The 21231-nt window shown below is 35.2% G+C and overlaps 2 protein-coding genes across 3 annotated transcripts in view; both read left to right on the top strand.

Annotated features, from left to right (window-relative positions):
• The first annotated feature begins 26 nt into the window (after positions 1 to 26).
• On the top strand, positions 27 to 16922 carry LOC101745463 (exocyst complex component 5). Its single transcript, XM_004924451.5, has 14 exons — positions 27 to 270; positions 358 to 489; positions 1365 to 1472; positions 2247 to 2444; positions 2857 to 3105; positions 3211 to 3428; positions 3809 to 4036; positions 5299 to 5458; positions 6384 to 6527; positions 6903 to 6991; positions 7716 to 7905; positions 8627 to 8783; positions 12528 to 12700; positions 16708 to 16922. Exons 1-14 carry the CDS (start codon positions 238 to 240, stop codon positions 16801 to 16803), a joined length of 2175 nt encoding a protein of 724 aa, XP_004924508.1. The 5' UTR covers positions 27 to 237; the 3' UTR covers positions 16804 to 16922.
• Positions 16923 to 17224: 302 nt separating this feature from the next.
• Positions 17225 to 21231, top strand: part of LOC101745606 (ETS-like protein pointed) — a 172085-nt gene continuing 168078 nt past the window's right edge. For both annotated transcript variants that reach the window (XM_012688950.4, XM_004924452.5), the window contains exon 1: positions 17225 to 17513. The gene's annotated coding sequence lies outside the window, so the exon portion shown is untranslated. The remainder of the gene's footprint in view (positions 17514 to 21231) is intronic.

The raw sequence follows: 21231 nt of genomic DNA, 5'->3' as shown, positions 1-21231 counted from the left end.
GGAAATTGAACCAAAAAAAAAATCTATGGTACAATGGTAGGCGTTTGCATAGATAATACACTAAACAACGAAGTCAATTAAGTGTTTAATCTATGAACGAAGTCTCAAATATATTAAGTGTATAATCTATGGAACGAAGTGTTTGTATTCGTAAGGTTTTGGCCAGACACTTCAAAAAACTTCTAATTGGCGTAAAAACCTTAAAAAACGGTAGTGAAATTAAAATTGTATTTCAAGATGATGAACCAATATATGAGAGAATTAGAACAGGTACGTATTTGTTGATCTATAAACCAGTGTAACTAAATATTTATGTAGACAGTAGATATCAGTTTCTTTTTAATTTTTTATTTTCAGGATCCTTTTGATCCTGATGAATTTGTGGAGAGAATGGTGCGACGTAGCATGCAGGAATCCCGTCTCAAAGATGACCAGTTCGACCCCGAAATGATACATGATATATTTACACAAGCCATACAAGATTTAAAGGTGAGTTCTGTGATGATTCTGTGGAGTTATATCTAAATTTAATTATTCTTGTATATTATATTTGGGCTTGTTACTTTAATTGTTTAAATTTTTATTCCATGTTTAATTGCCTCAATGTTCAATTGATGCAGAAGTTAGTTAACTTAAGTCTGTTTTTTGTATCATTAAATGTTTTCAGAGATAATATGAATAGTGTTAATGAATGCCTTTTTAAAAAAATATCTAATTAATAGTTTCTTGGCTAGACTTTCTTAAAAAAATATAAATAAAGCTTTACATTGCCCATTTCAATTGTCTTCTTTAATTTTCTCAAATAATTAATAAGGTTAAAATATTTAAAAAAATGCTAAGTAAAAATGATTCTAAAGTCTTAACTTCTCAAACTACTTTGGGGAGAGTTACTTGTGGAGGGTTCATCACTTGCATCCTTGGATTCGTGGTAGGAGAGAAATTTATTTAATTGTTCTTAGTGGCACCAAATACATATCGGTGCTTGAAAGGCAAACGTGACTAAGCAACAATAACTGCTGTGTGCATAAATGACAGGCAATAACCATATTCGATGCGAAAAAAATATATATTTCTAGGTCTATTAAAATCATTTCAATCCTACAGCTACTAGCTAGATTCTACTACAACTAGATTCATTAAAATAAATTTCAGGTATTTCAACTTTAAATTAGTCTACTGTAAAGTTCACGTATTGTCGCTTAGTCACGTTTGCCTTTCAAGCGTCGCGATTGCATTTGGTTACGAGCTATAATTTTGAGCTCTTGTTAAATTTTATTTTTATGGATAATAATACTAGCGCATTCTTATTTAGAATAAAAGGATGAGGTTTTTTATCTCTACGATCTGATTTAAATTATTATCAGGTTCTTCAAGAGAGGCAAGAAAGAAAATGTGCTAGACTGGAACAGGCAGTGCAGGAAGAAGAAAAACTATATGGTGCTAAGCTATCAGAAATTATGGATCAACACTTGGTATGTACTTAGTCATATTACAACTTACCATGTGTTGAACCCTAAAAAAAAACTGAAAACTAAATTATGATTCTCAGACAAACTCCTCCGAGATCGATTATGATGGCTACTGACAGTATTGCTTGTTATAAGAATCACTAGGTTTACATATCCCACACTGTAAATGTTGTTTGTATAATTTACCTGTAAAGGTGTTGTTTCCTTAAATTAATAAAGCTGCTGTATTTTTAAGCAGTTTACAATGATTGTGTTGTAAGTAAGTATATTCTAAGTTTATTCACGGCTTTAAGTGGATTTTTAAATCTGTCGATTATATTCTATTAAGTATTCCATCAAGATTTTTCCTGAATAACTGACTCAATTTCATATTCACTTACTGCAGTCATGATATCCATTTGTCTGAACATCTTTTTGTAAGGAAGTGTAACTATTCTTGACTCGTTAACGTATTAAACTACTTGTTGCATTCTACTTGAACACATATCTTGATGGCTTTGAATGATGTATTCCAATGATCATGCCACTTTATTTTCTATTTAATGAGATGTTATAAGTCCTACAGCATAAATTTATAACTTATTAAACATTTTATGGCTAATGAAAATAGATTCAACCAAAAACTGTTTAATAATAGGTTGGTAGGCTCGTCTGCCTACAAGGGCAACAAAAATAATAATTATATAATCATTTGTTCAATGATAAAATAACTTTTCTTTGAATTGTGAAAGTTAAAAAAGAAATAATAATTGTACAACATTCTTAATTTCCTTACAGCATTGTGTGGGGGTGTTTAGTTCATTGGACGAACGTATGTCTCGTTGTGGCGGACGTGCGCTAAACGTAGGGGAAAAATTGGGAGCGGCACGAGCACCAAGAGCCAGAGCTGCAGCAGCAAGGGACCTTCTTTCACATTTAACACATTTCCTAAGCCCGGGTCCAGTTATAGTGGATCTATTTAGTGATCCCAACAAGGTAGTTCCTCTCGATCTGTTAATCTTTTTAAAGCCAATACAGATAGCCTAATTCAGTAACATTGTCACTAACAACGAAGGTCAAAGACATTGCACATGTGTTCTTCTTCATTATGCAACTACCGTTTTGTGCATGCAGTGCATGACTTTAGCAAGAACTAGGAAATTATTAATTGTGATATTTTTTGAAAAGAACTATTCCATCTACAATTATTAAACTCCGGTCAATTTTTCCTGTGCAATAGGTATTGAACTTCACAATTAAAATTAAATATTATCTAAATAAATACTACATTTTTTAAGCCTTGAAGTAATGTGAAAACAAGATTAAAATATAAAACTATAGGTATTGCTGTATAAATTATACAAGAGAGGTATACTAAATATTACAGTATCCTTTTATTTGATTACAGCTCAATGAAGCAGCAGATGTTATTCAAAAGTTACATACAATAGCTCAAGAACTTCCACCAGAGAAATTTGAAATAGCCAAAAAGAAAATAGAAGCTAAATATGACGAGATTGAAAGAACTTTAATTGATGAATTTGGAAAAGCTCAAAATCAAGGGAATATGGTTAAAATGAAAGAGATTGCTAACATTATGACCAACTTCAAGGGCTACTCTCAGTGCATCGATGCATACATTGAGACCAGCCAAATGGTGGGTTTAGTTTACATTGCATAGTAAATTGATTTTCTAATATAAAATATCCCGTATACGATTTTATTAACTGAACTGAATAAAAAAATGTTTTTTTTTTTTCAGAATGCTCTTTTAGGCAAAGACATATTTTCAGCCGTTCTGCCACTGTGTAAGAAAAATTATAATATTATTTGTAACGTGTTTCCCAATCCTGATCAAGTGATGAGCAAATTTGTACTAAACATTTTCCATTTGAAACTACAGAAATATATACAGACTAAGCTGGCTGACAAAAATGATGTTGAAAAATATTTGAAAAACTTGTATGATATGTATAACAGGTAAGTTAGAAAGACCTTACCTTAAAATACGTATTTTAGAACAAAACTTGTATGAATTACGGTGAACATAATATGCTGAGAATGACATTGCCCAATTTCCTTCTATGGAAAATCCCTAAATTACTTTTTACGATACACATGGAAAGGAATGAAGACACGAGTGGATGAAGAGGATATGATACAATTTATTAATTATGAGAAAACGGGCAACAAAGTTTCGTTACTTGTACTTTTTCTACGTACATAACACCTCCATCACATGCAATTTCTAAAAAATAGCCTTCAAATCCATAGTTTTAAGGTCTAATACGGTTTATAGGCACATAACACCTTCGTTCAACTCATGTCTTCAGATGTAAGCTATTTATCAATTTTTTTAGTACACAACGTGTATGTGACGAGCTGGTGAACGCTAGTTTCGTGTCAGCTGATAGCAACAGCAGCACCGGCGACCTGCGACGCGAGGCCCTCGTCAACGGAGCCCTGGCCGGCGCCAACGACGGATACGCCGCCATGGAGGCCAGGCGTCTCAAGGCGATCTTGTCGAACGACTTAAACTCTTACTATGCAGAGAAACAACACGTTAAGAAGCAGATACAAGGTGGCGGGTAAACGATCTTTTTTTTTATTTATTGCTTAGATGGTTGGACGAGCTCACAGCCCACCTGGTGTTAAGTGGTTACTGGAGCCCATAGACATCTACGACGTTAATGCGCCACCCACCTTGAGATATAAGTTCTAAGGTCTCAGTATAGTTACAACGGCTGCCCCACCCTTCAAACCGAAACGCATTACTGCTTTACGGCAGAAATAGGCAGGTCGGTGGTACCTACCCGTGTGGACTCCCAAGAGGTCTTACCACCAGTGATTACGCAAATTATAATTTTGCGGGTTTCATTTTTGTTACACGATGTTATTCCTTCACCGTGGAAGTCAATCGTGAACATTTGTTGAGTACGTATTTCATTAGAAAAATTGGTACCCGCCTGCAGGATTCGAATACCAGTGCGGACCCAAGAGGTCCTACCACCAGTAAAAAAATAATTCATTTCCTAGATAGAGAGAGAGAGAGAGTATTCTTTATTGTACACCAAAAAACAAATAAACAGTGCGATACATTAAAAACAAAAAAGTACAATTGGCGGTCTTATCGCTAAGAGCGATCTCTTCCAGACAACCATCAGGTGGACAAGAATCATTTGGAAACGAACTACGCGCGGTGTACCATTCCAGTGAAATACATATACATATATGTACACATACACATACATATCTCCGTAAATATACATACAATTAATACAAAGTATTATAATATAATAATAATTATTAAAAATAAAAAAAAATAAAAAAAAAATTTTAAATTTTGCTTCTTTACATATAAATAAGAATAAGCAATTTACATATAAAAGATACTTAAAATACCTTTGAAACATATACAATTTAAGTAGATAACAATTTCAGAAATCTACCTTATCACATATTAAACTGGATAGTTACTTTGTTTATATACGTCACCGACTAGACAGTATACCGGTGACCGCCCGAAGCTGTCGCTTGCGACGAAGGATTCGGCGAGTGAATTAACCCATAGACACAGCCCATTGAGTTTCTCGCCGGATCTTCTCAGTGGGTCGCGTTTCCGATCCCGTGGTAGATTCTGTGAAGCTCTACTCTTGCCAAAGCTAGTGTTGGCAACATCCTCAGGTTAGAGGTCCGTGAGCCCACCTATTCGCTCGGTGACACTGGCATAGCCTCTCAAGGCTACCGACTTACGTAGGAAACACTTGAAGAAGAAATAATCGAAATATGTGAAAAGCACACGAGAAATACATACACTAATGACTTGTCCATTTTTATGTTCGGTTTTTAGTTTCCAAGAACTGAGACGCGATTTGCAGGCTGTAATCGGAACCCGCGCCAATATAAACATAGCCCAGATTGAGAATTATGGCGGAGAAACGTTTCTCAGTGAACAATTAGTTCAGAAAATGCTCAACGATGCTAAAACGTCTTTCCTTAGATGTAAAACGGTTAGTTATTACTATAATATATACACTTGACTGCCCCTCCAGTATTTTCAAAGTCTTGATGTTGTCATTTTTTAATAAAATTTAGAAATCATTTGATGATGTGACCGTTTTCATTACAAAAGCTATTTGTAGGGAACTACAACAAAGAAAAGATCTTCCACTGAGTAGATGTTGCATTTGATTTTTTTTTCTTGAACTTGTCATTGTATAGCATAATTAGGTTTTTGCAGAATTTGTTCATATCAGTCACAGATACCGCTGCAACTAAGTTCACATCTTAGTCTGATTACAATTAGCGCCATTGTGGATATTTATTATAATATTGTTTAATGTTCCTATTAACTATTGTAACAATTAGTGTTCTATACTACCTGTCACAGCCGAAGATAAACAACTGTCTTTCTTTATTTAGATTATTTATAATAGATTTTCCTTAGATTTACGTAAAATAGTGGTCCCGCATTAGTCGAAATTATAATTTTAAAAGTTATTAGGGTCTATTGTCAAACACTATTATTTCTATAATAAAATCACAGATTTCGCCAAAACTACAGTATAGATTAATAATATTAAAGACAAACAATATTAATCTATTCTCAATTTGACTCACAATAACAAAAGTTTGACAATAGACAATAAACAAAGAGTATATTTGTATGTGCTGTGTCAAATACATAGTAGTGCGCGTAATGATTTTTTTTATTGATTTAATTTATTTTTTATCATTATTTAAAAAAGTATTAGAATTCTGCACTCTATATTCTCTATAAGTGTTGGAAATTTCATTCTCCTCCGTCCGTGCAATTTTCATAAAAAGGCGGTACAAATTTTTCGCTTCACGTATTAATTTAAATATGATACTAGTTTTGTATGATACTAGTTTGTATCCAAACCAACAAAATATGTTTTGATAATTTTTTTTCAGCTGTGTACGCCCAATGAATTGCCGCACACAGCCATGACTCTACTGGAGGTGGTCACGCAACATTTACTGATAGAACACGTTGATTATGCATTGGATTTGGGTCTGCAGTCTATACCTATCGCGGAAGGCAAGTCGCCACCTCAGGTTCGTAGATTTTTTACATTCTGGCAGCAAAGTATTCATGATGAATAAATAATAGTTTGAGTCTTTATTGTCATTACTTAAAGTATGGTTTTGGTTGAGTTATAACATTATTATATATTCATTATATTAGATCCATAGACTTGGAATTTAGTGATCACTGGTGTCTGTAAATACCTCAACGTTTAAGTTGAGGTATTTACAGACACCTCAGCTGTCTTTGACTCATGACTGTGATGTTTCAATTGAATTAAAGTAACAGCTTTACAGAGTAGAAGGCCTTGTTGATTGTTGATATACTCTTTTCCAAAATAAATGCAGAGAACAATGAATAATAATAATTGGTTTGTTTATTTTTAATAAATAATTTAATTTCAGATATATTTCTTTGATACTGTAAAACAAGCTAATGTAATTGTGAGAATGTTCGAGGAACATTTCCAGGAGTCGATTTTACCTTGTATAAGGTTAGTGTTTTGTAAAGATTGATTGTAATATATCAAATGAATTGTATTATGCTTATGTTCTATATTACTTTGAGTGTTGATCATTAGTGGCAAGCACATACCATTGATAGTTATACAGCAAGTATGATGCTGAACCAGCGCCCATATTACAATTAATCAACAACTGATCAATTTCGCACATTTATTTATTTGCTCAAAATCACGTTTAAATCTTATTTGAAAAATATTTTTTTGTCAAATTTGATAAAAGCATATTTTTTTTTATTGCCCTTGTAGGCAGACGAGCATACGGCCCACCTGAAGGTGAGTGGTTACCGTTGTCCATGGACTTCAACAATGCCAGGGGCAGAACCAAGCTGCTGTCTAATACGACGAGTATTCAGGAAGTTCATGTTTCGTGAGCCCGCTGTCTAAACGGAAGAGTCAATGCATCGAACGAGGTCGTTGACTTCGCGTGTTTACTGTTTTTAAGTGTTATACATTGCGTGCAATACAGAGGGTGTGGTGTCTTCATCAAATATTTCAGTTTCCCTTCTTTATCGATAAGAGAGCATAATTGATTATAACAACACGACACTAATGATTCAATCACAATTTTCTTGAGAACAATTACCTTGCGGGAGATATATAAGTGGTCGTTGTATGCATATGGGCTCACACTACACCGTGTCAGAACTGAAAATTTGGATGTAAAAATAGGTTATAAAAAAACTACAATTTACAGCTCATCGTCGAAACAAACAGAATGTTTACACAAGAAGACCGCTATAATGGACCAACTCGAGAGCAAACTTGACGCTGGCTTGGAACGTGCTATATCGGCTATAGTGAGCTGGGTGAAGCTGCATCTGCAGACCGAACAAAAGAAGACTGACTTCAAACCGGAAGGGGACATCGATACTATAGCGTCACCAGTAAGATTTTTTATTAAAACCCTTCGGACAACGTCGGTATCGTATGTATGTATAGATCGGCAAATTGGTTCGTGACATTCTTATAGTTTACGGGCGACGAAATATATAAAAAAAACGAGACTAATATTCAAGTTATATTTAAATTAAAATAATCTTGCGATTATTTAACACTTTTTACTGATTATTTATTAATTTAGCTGTAGTTATACGATGGAGTTTGAATTATGCTAATAATACGTCGTGGCCTAAAGGATAAAACGTCCGGTGCATTCGTGTCGAGCGATGCACCGGTGCTCGAATCTCAGGCGGGTACCAATTTTTCTAATGAAATACGTACTCAATAAATGTTCACGATTGACTTCCACGGTGAAGGAATAACATCGTGTAATAAAAATCAAACCCGCAAAAGTATAATTTGCGCGGTTAGGTACCACCACCCCGCCTATTTCTGCCGTGAAGCAGTAATTCGTTTCGGTTTGAAGGGTGGGGCAGCCGTTGTAACTATACTTGAGACCTTAGAACTTATATCTCAAGGTGGGTGGCGCATTTACGTTGTAAATGTCTATGGGCTCCAGTAACCACTTAACACCAGGAAGCTGTGAGCTCGTCCACCCATCAAAGCAAAAAAAAAAACAAAAACATTGTAAAACCATAATCACTTTTTCATGCGCTTCTCCAACACCATATATAAAACAATTAAAAATCTAAATATCTTCCGCAGGCTTGCCTAGCAGTGGTGTCCTATTTGAATTCGGTAATGGATAAAATACACGATGGTTTGGAAGACGACAATAGAAATTCCATCTCGTTGGAGCTGGCCGTGAGACTGCACAGGGTTATATACGAACACCTGCATAACTTCCAGTTTAATTCGGCAGGTATGGTTCATGTGATTCCACTGTGACTGCGAATGGATTGACTGTGGTGTTTTCTTGTTTTTGTTTTAAGCTGCTTTCAGACTACGCTATACTATAGTGTCATCTATATTTATACTAATATATAAATATACTTGGAGGAGGCCTTTACCCAATCCGAGGTTCTTTCTAACTAAAGTTTACAACAACTGTTTCATTACAAAACTCTCTTTTGCATCCTAAATATTAATATATACATTTATATTTATTATTAATTTTAAACTTTGTAAAAGCAAGAAATAAATGACTTATTGTTATATTATTATTATCTTCTCTATATATAAAAATGAATTGCTGTTCGTTAGTCTCGCTAAAACTCGAGAACGGCCTGACCGATTTGGCTAATTTTGGTCTTGAATTATTCGTGGTAGTCCAGAGAAGGTTCGAAAGTTAGATAAATATGAAAATGCTCGGATTTAAATAAAAATAACAATTTTGTTTTCCCTTTGATTTGTCTCCCGTTGGACGGATTCCTTTTGTTTGTTTTAAGTTTATTTTATACAAAAGTTTAGGTATTTTATTTATCGATTGAGGCACTACGAAGTCTGCCGGGTCAGCTAGTTTACTTATATTTATTTAAAATCTTATTCATTACTTGACCTGAAACTCGGTATCCATGTAGAAAATACATGTACTTAATGGATAGACTAATATTTATATCAGTGTTGGACTCCCTAATAATAATGACAGTAAATAATAATGTTAATTTTAAATGCCCAGCGAAGCAGGCGAGTGCGGCTAGTATAGTATATATAGCAGCCTATACTTAGCCAATAATATATGGTAGAGTACAGTGTGAACGTGTCCATAACAATGTATGGTGTGCGATGTTGTTGTGCTATGAGCTATATACTATATGCTATTATATAATAGCGTTGCCTGAAAGCGGCTTTACTGTCTGTTAAAACAACATGTTCTAAAAAGTATATATGTATAGCTCGGTGTTGCCAATTTTCGTACTCAAGGCTATCAGCTTCTTTTCAGCGAATAATCACGTTGAGTTGAAAATGGAGTCGTCGTACTTAGATCTAATTAAAAATTATATCAAGGTAGGTACGTATTGTGAGTCCGCACGAGTAGGTTCCACCACCCTGCCTATTACTGCCGTGAAGCAGTAATGCGTTTCGGTTTGAAGGGCGGGGCAGCCGCTGTACTGTTAATATTGAGACCTTAGAACTCTTGGCTTAAGCTATGTGGCAGCATTTACGTTGTAGATGTCTATGGGCTCTCGTAACTAATTAACATCAGGTGGATCATGAGCTTATCGAACCATCCACCGGTCAACGTCCTCATCCGGTCACTGTTCTTGTCGAACCCGTCGCTTGCGACGAAAGCCTCGACGAGCGAACTAACCCATAGACACAGCCCACTGAGTTTCTCGCCGGATCTTCTCAGTGGGTCGCGTTTCCGATCCGGTGGTAGATTCTGCGAAGCACTGCTCTTGCTAGGGTCAGTGTTAGCAACTCTCCGGTCCAGTCCCGTGAGCTCACCTACAAACGTTAGGGTGAAGCTGAAATAGTCTCTCAAGGCTATCAGCATAGGTAGGAAAAAAAACCGTCTAAGCGATAAAGAAAAAAAAACAAACTGCTCCTTCTAAAATCTAGATTACCCAAGAATCTAAATGAAATTAAAGCTATCAAACATACATTCGAATAACGAATCTACATCTTCATGCACATGCGACGTTGAATTGATTAAAAAAAAACACATGCCTTTAATAGTTTGCACTCATCACAAAGTTGATTGAATGATTCATCTATTTGCCACCGCAGTCATTGTCATGAGGCATCTCATATCATTACATAATTATCATTTCCTTAATTTTCTCGTTAGGGTTGCCGAAACGTTGTGATTATATGTTTACAAGAATTTTAAATACTTAATACTTTATATATTATAATTTTACAAAAAAAATATACATATAAATTCGGATTTGACATGTTTTATTTATTTCACGGTAGTTAGCTTGCCATGAGCAATATAAAGCACAAAAAAGCTACCTAAATGCAACATCATCTTGATTACTATAAACTTTTAATCGCCAACTAATGTCTTTTGAGTTTGTGCACACGTTATTTGATGTTAGTTTATATGGAGTTTGTATTCAGAAATCCCGAAAACATTCAGGCATTTCAACAACTAATAATTGGTCATATTTTTGGAAATGAATAAGTTTACGCCCAGTAAATCAACCCGCAAAAAGAGTAAAAAGGCATGATACTGTTAACCGAAACATAATATTTACATACAGTATAATACACGTTTACTACATGAATTTTATATTTCGTGAGAGAGCAATGAATTAAAAAAGTTGCTGCCAGACATCCGCCCTCTTGAAACCACATTAAAATAAGACTTGACCTAAAGGTCTTTGTTCATCCATACTACCTGGAGCCACTGCGGTCATCCACAGTTAGTTTCCAGAGGTTTTTTTTGCCACGTACCATCCGGCTATGGAATGAGCTCCCTTCCACGGCGTTTCCCGAGCGCTATGACATGTCCTTCTTCAAACGAGGCTTGTGGAGAGTATTAAACGGTAGGCAGCGGCTTGGCTCTGCCTCTGGCATTGCTGAAGTCCATGGGCGACGGTAACCACTCACCATCAGGTGGGCCGTATGCTCGTCTGCCTATAAGGGCAATAAAAAAATTAAGTTACTGAGCGGGTCATAAAATCACTTAAAAAAAAAACTCGACTCCACAGGATATCACACTCCATTCTAATTTTTATTTTATTTAAGAAATGCGAATAGTAATATTAAACTGTTCGTTAATGACATCGCGTTAATAATCAACTTGTTAATACTTCGATTTCATCCTGTATTCAAAACTACTCACACGAATTTTCACAGTTCATTGCGCTAACCTTTAAACATCCTAACTTTTTAAAAGCAAAATGATTTCTCAAGAAGAAATACTAGGCGTTTAGTAATAAAGCTTCCGTTTTCCCTATCCGCTCACAAGACTGTACAACTCATAATTTTTTTAAAACGATTGTTTTTGATATCATGGAGATCACATCGAGTGGTAGAAGGCTATTATTTATTTGGCTTAAGTGACATTTCACTTATTACGCGACATTTATCTTTGCAATTAAAGGTGCGTTTTATTTTGTACTAGAATCATCAACAGTTCGATGTTTTTAATTGAAGTTCAATTAAGTTTACTCTATTGAAATAGCTGAAGAAGTTTTTGTTTTATATGGTATTTTTTCTAAATTTTGAACTTTAAATGGCTTTCTTGTAAACTTGCAAAAATGTCGCTTAAACCAAATAGCCTTTCACCTTCTCGATACGATTACGGATCCTTCCGATCCATTAACGGTGGTTTTAGGTTCCTCAAGCACCGATCACCGTCCTCGTCGAATCCGTCGCTTGCGACGAAGGGCTCGACGAGCGAATTAACTCATAAACACATCCCACTGAGTTTCTCGCCGGATCTTCTCGGTGGGTCGCGTTTCCGATCCGGTGGTAGATTCTGTGAAGCGCTGCTCTTGATAGGGTCAGTGTTAGCAACACTCCGGTTTGAGCCCCGTGAGCTCACCTACACATCAAGGCGAAGCTGAAATAGCCTCTCAAGGCTATCAGCATAGATAGAAAAAAGAGCTCACGAACAAATCTTTATTTTTGTTATTATTATTAGATGCGAATTTTTCAATTAGGGACCATACGCTCTTGAATTTAAAGGTTCGATTTGGTAAAAACTGTGCAGGTGCTATGATAGCGATATGCGACGTGAAGGAGTACAGGTCGGCCGTGTGCGGGCGCGGCTCGAGGGCGGCTCCGGCTCCGGCCCACGGGCTGTTCGACGCTCTGCACGCGCTCTGCAATCTGCTGCTCGTCAAACCGGAGAACCTGCATCAGGTTTGCGAGGGAGAGACCCTGGTCTGTATATTTCAAATGAGTATTCTTTTATTTTTTTAGCTTAAATTGGTGGACGATCTCACAGCCAACCTGATGTTAAGTGGTTACTGGAGCCCATGGACGTCTACAACGGCTGTTCCACCCTTCAATACCGCAACGAGTTACTGCTTCACGGCAGAACATAAACGGAGTGGTGGCATTCGGTTTATAAAATTCATACTAAACTGCCAACGGTTCCAAAAAAACCGCTGCTTTGAAAAAAACCTTGAGATAAATCAGAGCTTGTCCTTCTAATTAAATTAATCTGAAAAACGTTCAATCGATGATATGGAATACTTCAGGATTAATAAAAGACTAAATAATTTCGTTTTCTGTGATATACTAAGAGAACAACATTTAAAAATTTATTATTATACTATACAAAACTGAACTTTCTTTTTACTCAATGACAGACAGTTGAGTGATTCCGTCTAAGAAAAATCTTTTTTAAAACTAAAGAGTTTTAAATAATAAAGGTTTTTCTTTACATTTATTATAAATAAAACATTACTGTAATTCTAATTTTAAATAATAATATATTTACTTGCTATCTTTGTACAGTATTATAATGTTCTCTTCCACTGTCTCGTTAAAACGAATGAATTCATTTTGTACAATAAGAATATTACAATATCTATACAACGGTGGCACGTTTCTGATGTCCTTGAATAGTAAAACTATGGTAATAAAAATACACTTTAATGCTGAGTATCTGTTTGGAACATTTGACGTATAACTTGTACGAGTAATCTATACATTAATACGTGAAGCAAAAACTTTGTATCCCTTTTTACGAAAATTGCGCGGACGGAGGAGTATGAAATTTTCGACACTTATAGAGAATATAGAGAAGAAGTGCACAATGCTAATTTTTTTTTTAAATAATGCATAAAAGATACATTAAATCAATAAAGAAAAGGTTACACACACTACATACCATGTATTTGACGCACACACGCATGCATACTATTAATTGTCAAACTTTTGTTCTTGACGTCTGTGGTCAAATTATAGAAGTATAAAATACAATCATAATAGTGTACAAACTTACAATTCCAATTAATTATAGTCGAATTTCGACTACTGCGGGACCTCTAGTATATATATAAATAAGACAAAAAGGTTAAGTAAAGTAGCATTTTCTTCTATGTTTTTCACTCAATTCTCTTGAATTTTGAAGAGCCTTAGTGTTATTGATATTTTTTTTCGAAGATACGTCATTTTTTTCTTTCTTACAAAAACAGAAAGAGTATCTTATTAATAAATAGGTACATGATGTACATTCTTTTATGACTATTACGAGGATTTTATGTTTTTATTAACTTTGCAAACGCAGTGTGATCTAATTTTTTTATTGCATTATTTGTGTGAACCATCTTATAGCCCACTATAGTTTTAATAGTTAGCAGAGTCCATGGACATCACAAAGCCGCCATTCACCTTGAGGTATTTGATTGGAATCTCAATCGTATTGAATAACGGCTATCGTGCCCTTCAAGCCGGAATGCGTGACTCATTCGTGAGAGAATAAGACTGATTAGAATAGGTAGCAATAACCACCGCGGCCACTGCGGGCTTCAAGTTCATTCTGCCATTCAAGATCAAATCTTCATGATTACTCTGTAAGGCTCAGACTGTTTTGTCTCTTCTAATCGCGTTTGAAGCTGGGTTACTTAGGACAGTGCTGTCCTAGGTTATACACGCCAGAGTTACGTGATGACTTCGGCAGTTTCACATACCACGTGAGAAGCCAGGAGATTCGGCTCCAAAAAAAAAATTGAAAAAAAATCACAAACCGAAAGTTTTTTAATTAAATGTGTCTGAATGAACAGTCTTATTCGATCTAGACCACGTTAAAAAATTAAAATTTGGCACGACTATTGACAGTTCATACGTAATTCAACTAAATGCTTTATACCTTTCAAACTTCATGGTAACGAAAAACGATAGAAAAAAGATATACTGGTGTTAGGGCCTCTTATGAGTCCGCACGGGTAGGTACCACCACTCCGCCTATTTCTACTGTGAAGCAGTAATGTGTTTCGGTTTGAAGGGTGGGGCAGCCGTTGTAACTATACTGAGACCTTAGAACTTATATCTCAAGGTGGGTCGCGCATTTATCTTGTAGAAGTCTATGGGCTCCAGTAACCACTCACCATCAGGTGGGCCGTATGCTCGTCTGCCTACAAGGGCAATAAAAAAAAAAAAAAAAAAATACTTAACACCAGGTGGGCTGTGAGCTCGTCCACCCATATAAGCATTAAAAAAGAAAAGAAAAAAAAGAAATTTGGTCCTCAGAAAATTTACAATTAATCGCACACAGTCGCACGATGCTTATTTTAATTATAATGTGTCACAATTTTGAAACAACTAAATATTGTCCAGCGTAAAATCGTCTAGTTTTAGTCACATTCTTGTGAATGCGGTTTTGTATTTAAATGTTTTGATACATTGATAACTGATTGTCATTAATTTTATTTATTTATTTATTTATTATAACTAGAGGTCGCGCAGCAGTCGAAATTCGACTATAATTAATTGGAATTGTAAGTTTGTACACTATTATGATTGTATTTTATACTTCTATAATCACAAATTTCGCCAAGACTACACTATAAAAATATTACAAAGACACACCATATTCTATTCTCAATTTGACAACAGACGTAAAGAACAAAAGTTTGACAATAAATAGTATGCATGCGTGTGTGCGTCACAATACATGGTATGTAGTGTGTGTAATGTTCTTTTATCTATCTAATCTTATCTTTTATGCATTATTTTAAAAAAATATTAGCATTGTGCACTTCTTCTCTATATTCTCTATAAGTGTGGTTAATTTCATACTCCTCCGTCCGTGCAATTTTCCTAAGAAGGGATACAAAGTTTTTCCATCACGTATTAATATATAGATTATCGACAATTATGATTTAGATCAGAAACGATTTTTATCTGTCACTTCTTGTCTGATATTATTATTGTTTCTTATTCAAATTAAAATAGGAACTAAATTAAACTATTAATTTATTTTCCAACTCGGTTTGCGTGAAAGAGACAGACAGCATTCTATCTCGATTTAAAAAAAACTTTAATCGCCTGCATCTCAAAATTTTAACAGCAGATTTAAATAATTTATTTAAAACACGTACAATAAATAGACTATACATAAGTACTACCTAAACTGTTTGGTTGTAACAAACAAAAACAGTCATCTCACCGATTGACTTTGCAATTGTAATTTCATTGTTACTCTCTACGTAGGTACTCCAAATACGGAATAAGTAAAATGATATGTCGCTTTGATTTAACAACAATGATCATAATGGATGCTGTAATTTGATCAAAATGTAATTACAGACGAAAAAATAGAAATTTTAAATTAATGTGTATTTTTAATGTTACATTTATATTACTCATAAGTAATTTCTCTGATTTGATATTATTTTTCCGTATTGTAATCCGTATCGTGATCTAAATTCATGTTTAATTTTGATCTCAGTTTATAGTTTTTTGTATAATTTAATAAATTAATTCTAAGGGATGTTAATAAAATTAAACCAATAATTCATAAACAAATTCTAATTTGAAGTCCCTATATAAAGTTTAATCCAACCTTTTTATCCGCCCTCGACGTCAACAAGCCTATCCATTGTAGATTAGTGTACAATCTTGATCGTTTGTTTATTGATACACGTATATTTGGCCTCAAATGACGTCACATAAAACGTTTTTTTGTTTTATTATTATTATTATTATTATTATTTGTTTTTTTGTTTTTATTATTATTATTATTGTTTTTGTTTTAGTCCGAGATTAATTATTATTTTTATTTAATTTTAGTATAAATGAAATGTTAATGCAATGTAATGAAGACGTGTAATATGGATGTAAAATCTGAAGTAAATTAAATAAATAAAATAAAACGATGTTGCATAGAGCCGATTCCGGTGTAATAAAATTGGTGTGTTAACATTGAATTTTTCTTACAGGCGGAGTTTGATCATTCGATTCTGTTGAGCTTCATACAGCTCCGAGCGGATTACAAGAGTCACAAGCTATCCACCTTCCTCAAGGGACTGTCTTAAGCTTTTCCTTAAGTTTCTCTTCATGTTATGTAAACAATATAATATTAGTATTATAAAAAAAAATATTATAAGCAAATATTTATTCTACTAATAAGTAATAGAATTATTGTTGAATGTTACCGATTTTTATTTCTCATTTGGATGTTTTCCCAATTACCAGTTACCCAATTAACGAAGCGATAGCACAATGAACTATACAGATTATTATAATATAAAAATAAAACGTTGTTTTATCTGGGTTGCTTTCGAAATGCGAACTATTAAAACCATTTCTAATAACGCTGGCGCAACACGCACGATGTGCGCCGATGATGTTTTTATTAAGCACAACAAGTACTTCGATACCGGTGGGTCCGTATCGCCGGTAATGCTTGCACAGCGCCTTATCAGCGGTATCTGTACGACATGGCTCCACTACGTCCATTCATAAGTCCGCCCCACCACCGCGGCGCCGCGACGGTGTTTGAATGGAGACGCGCGTGTGTGCGTTCGACGCGGGCGCACCTACGGGCCCGCGCTGGTGTGCGCCGCACTCTGAGCACAGTACTCGACCAACCGGCCGCCGGCTTGTACTGCTGTCAGCTGCTATATCGCGCCGCGTCCCATCACAGTGTTATGCTCGCCAGTTCAGTGTGATCTCGCTTCGATAATCGTTTCACCGAGTGCCCCGTACATATCGCTAATCTGGATAAAATAATTAAAATCGAGAGGTAAGCGCCTCCGCCGTATATGTTTATTTTCATTCAAGTCCCGACGCCTACGCTCCGGCCCGTGTCGCGATTTGTGAGCGACGAATTTACATGTTATAAGCTCATTCATAGAACGTTAGGGTCCGTTTGTATTATTATCGAACGTGTGATGTGAATGGGTGATTAAAACTAGTCAGGCTCAACGAAACGAAGATACGCGACGTCAACTGAATCACAATCACAACACGATGACGATATGAGGTTTTCTTTGTAATATATGTTTTTCGTTTTCTCGGTATCGTAATCGATGGAATCGTTCAGTGGGCCGATCGCGATCGCGGTATCTAGGTGAAACCGCGTCCGTTCCATTTTAAGTATGTTTTTTTATCCCGGCGCTACCTGAGTCGAGTGGTCTCGTCTCGGGGCGGGTTGTAATGGCTCGGCCGCAGTCACTCCGGACCCGACCGCACCTTCAGACAACGCGTAATGCTGCAAAGTAGCTTTTTATCTGTACTCAACGATGCTATACGCTATTTTTAGACATCTGTTTAGGAATTCTTAACCGGCAACTCGGAACGTTCATGTCGATTTATCATTTCGCAATAATTTCACTGCGCCGTTAATCATCTGGTCGTCGCTGGCGAGTGACGAAAAGATAAAGCCAATAAATCAAAAGTTTACGATTATGTTTACTTTCCAACAAAATTGCATTTCTCTGGTTAACCGATTCTCTCTGTGCACGCAATGTAATTGAATCAGCCCCAAAGCCAGTGACGTAATGACTGGATCACGTGTGTCTCACACTAAGTACAAATCATGATTATCGACACAAGTAGATAAGTAACTATCAAATTATACAAACGCTAATTCTCAAGACATCTGATAACGTTTCCGCTTAATAAATAACCAACGAAAGCTAATATTAATAGTGGAAATTAAATAAGGAAATTTCACTGGCTTTTCGAAAAATTTATGTAAATAAAGAATTGGATACAAATCTCGGGCAAACCCGTAAAATTTGACTGACGAACCATACATTCTAATCCTTAACCTATTTTTAAACAAAACACTTTTAACTTAGTAGAAAGAAATGCTTCGACTTCTAAACTAAACTTTTACATCCTTTGTAATAAACGCGTAATGACTGTGTAATAAAATGTTGAAGTTCAGATTTTATTGAAACTCAAGACCACAGGCGAGATTCGGACAAAACTTTAATCACATCTGAAAATTACGTAGGAAAAATAGCTAGACACTTAACAAGAGGTTTTCGAGATACGTACGATAAACGTCTAGTACATAATAATATACCTACTCTAATGACTCTTAACTCTAAATTGTGCTTGGTGTAAGGATAACCAGTTCCCGACTCCGAAATTTTTGTGAATCTTCTAATAAAAATGTATTAAATAGGTCTTCTTTGCCTACCTATGAAGTTGCCGTTTTAAAATACTGGCCATTTCAAACGTAATTTCTGTATGGGTGGAAATAAATTCTATTTTTAAATTCACTGATTTCTTTATTAATGATTGTTTTGTTTTCTATCTTTTTCATCAATATGCACACGATAAATATACGAGCAATTGTAGAATACGAGTTTCATAAGCGGTAGCAATGCCGCACAAACGTCTCTCAATATTAATGACTTGTACGGAGTGAACGTTACAAACGAACGCATGACTCGTTATTGGTTTGAACACTTCTGACATCTGAAATTTTGATTTAAAAAAATTAACTACTTGTTCGTCTGAAAACTGAAGTCAACAACGACGAATTAAAGGTCGGTAAGAAGCTAATGAATGAATGAATGAATGATTTATTTTATTTCAGACAACAATAAGTCCATATGTGTACATAGTATCATTAAAACATACTTAAAATTAACAAAGCCAATCAAATAAAAAAGATACATTTATTAAAAGTAGTTATCAGTTGAATACATTTCAAATATTCTATTCCACCGATATGATGCTCAATCTACCGCTAAGTTAACAGCAGCTTTCAACGTTAGCATCAATACTATATTTGTCCATTTGCGTCAAATTGACAAGGTAAAATAACCTGATAAGTGGGTGCCGCATGAACTGAACGATCGCCAACGCGACGAACGCGTTAGGGCATGCCTTGCGTTGCTTAGCAGACACAGAAACGAAGGGATTTTAAATCACATTGTCACCTGCGTTACAAAATGGATTCGTTTTGATAATCGTAAGTAGACATAATGTTGGTTAGACCCATCATGGTCACAGTTTGGTAGTCTAGTGCCGGTATAATTCATCACATCTTCTTACCAAATGGAACCTTATGCTCGCAAGCCTCAAGATCCAGGGATAGACGCTTTCTGTCATTCATCATACTCACCAGATCTTGCGTCAACAGACTTCTACTTTTTCCAAAATTTGAATTACTTCTTGGCTGAGAAAAAATTAAATACCCGAGAGACAGTACAAAATGCCTTTGAAGAGTTTGTCGGCTTCCATAGACCTGGTTTCTTCTAGAAGGGTATTGAAAAATTACCACTACGCTGGCCGAGATGCATCGATACCAAATATTTGTAAAAAACGACTTAAACTAAACGGCAATTTCATAGGTTTCATCGGGTTTGACTAGTGATTTATAAATCAAATCTTCATATCAATATAGGGAGGGTTATTCGTTACTACAGTGAATTTTTTTTTTTCTTTAAACTTAGACTCACTATCTGTATTGTCTATTTATTTGTGCCGAATTTTAAATTATAATTTGCGTAATTACTGGTGGTAGGACCTCTTGTGAGTCCTCACGGGTAGGTACCTCCGCCCCGCCTATTTCTGCCGTGAAGCAGTAATGCGTTTCGGTTTGAAGGGTGGGGCAGACGTTATAACTATACTGAGACCTTAGAACTATATCTCAAGGTGTGTGGCGCATTTACGTTGTAGATGTCTATGGGCTCAAGTAACCACTTAACACCAGGTGGGCTGTGAGCTCGTCCACACATCAATGCAATAAAAAAAAAAAAAAAAAAAAAAAAAAATTAGGTATATCAGATTCCTAACCAATAAAATACTTCGTTTTTCCAAATAAATAGATATTATGTTACATATTAATATCCGTTAGCAAAAGTTATCACAAATTAGATAATTACTATTATTATCACGAACTTTATGATTTTTATTGACATACCTACATGCTTGCCTGTTCAGGTGACATCACGACCCACCTTTTATTAAGTGTTTAAGGGTCAACATACAAGGGAAACCAATATTGAGTGTTAAATTTCAAAAGCTTTGTATAAAAGATTAAATTTTTTCCCATTTTGATGAGAGATCATAACACCATTACCATTTTATTTGGGGGTTTTTTTTTCTTAACAGCAAACGTTTGCGAGTATTAGTTTGGCGAATACGGTAGATGATGTATGACCCACAGTTCTTATAATGTTAAAACGGTTTGTCGAATTTGAGGTCTTACATTTTGAAGGGTAATATCGAGAATCGATTGACAAGTTCATTGATAGTTATAATTCTTGTAATAAAAAGTTACAGCACGAAATTGATTTTAGAAAAATCGCACAGTCTTATTTGAATATTTTTTAATAGATAAGGACCATGTTCTCTCGTTTTTCAACCGATTTTTTTGTTTACTAATTATTGAAGAGATTTATTTATGGTAACTTAAAAACAAATGGAAAAAGAATAGATACAGAAACTCCGATAATTACAAGAAAAAAGTCAATAACAAAAACTAAAATGCAATATGA

This window comes from Bombyx mori, chromosome 25 (genome assembly GCF_030269925.1).
Source record: "Bombyx mori chromosome 25, ASM3026992v2".
NCBI classification, from domain to species: domain Eukaryota; kingdom Metazoa; phylum Arthropoda; class Insecta; order Lepidoptera; family Bombycidae; genus Bombyx; species Bombyx mori.
Note: the sequence above shows the minus strand (reverse complement) of the source record. Positions and strands in the feature narration are given on the sequence as shown.

Bases quoted from the DNA above. Each gene is read 5' to 3' on its own strand.
- LOC101745463 (XM_004924451.5), top strand. From the start codon at position 238: ATGATGAACCAATATATGAGAGAATTAGAACAG. The intron at 3,429-3,808 runs GTAAGTTAGAAA...CAATTTTTTTAG, and splicing joins TTGTATGATATGTATAACAG to TACACAACGTGTATGTGACG. The intron at 7,906-8,626 runs GTAAGATTTTTT...TATCTTCCGCAG, and splicing joins TCGATACTATAGCGTCACCA to GCTTGCCTAGCAGTGGTGTC.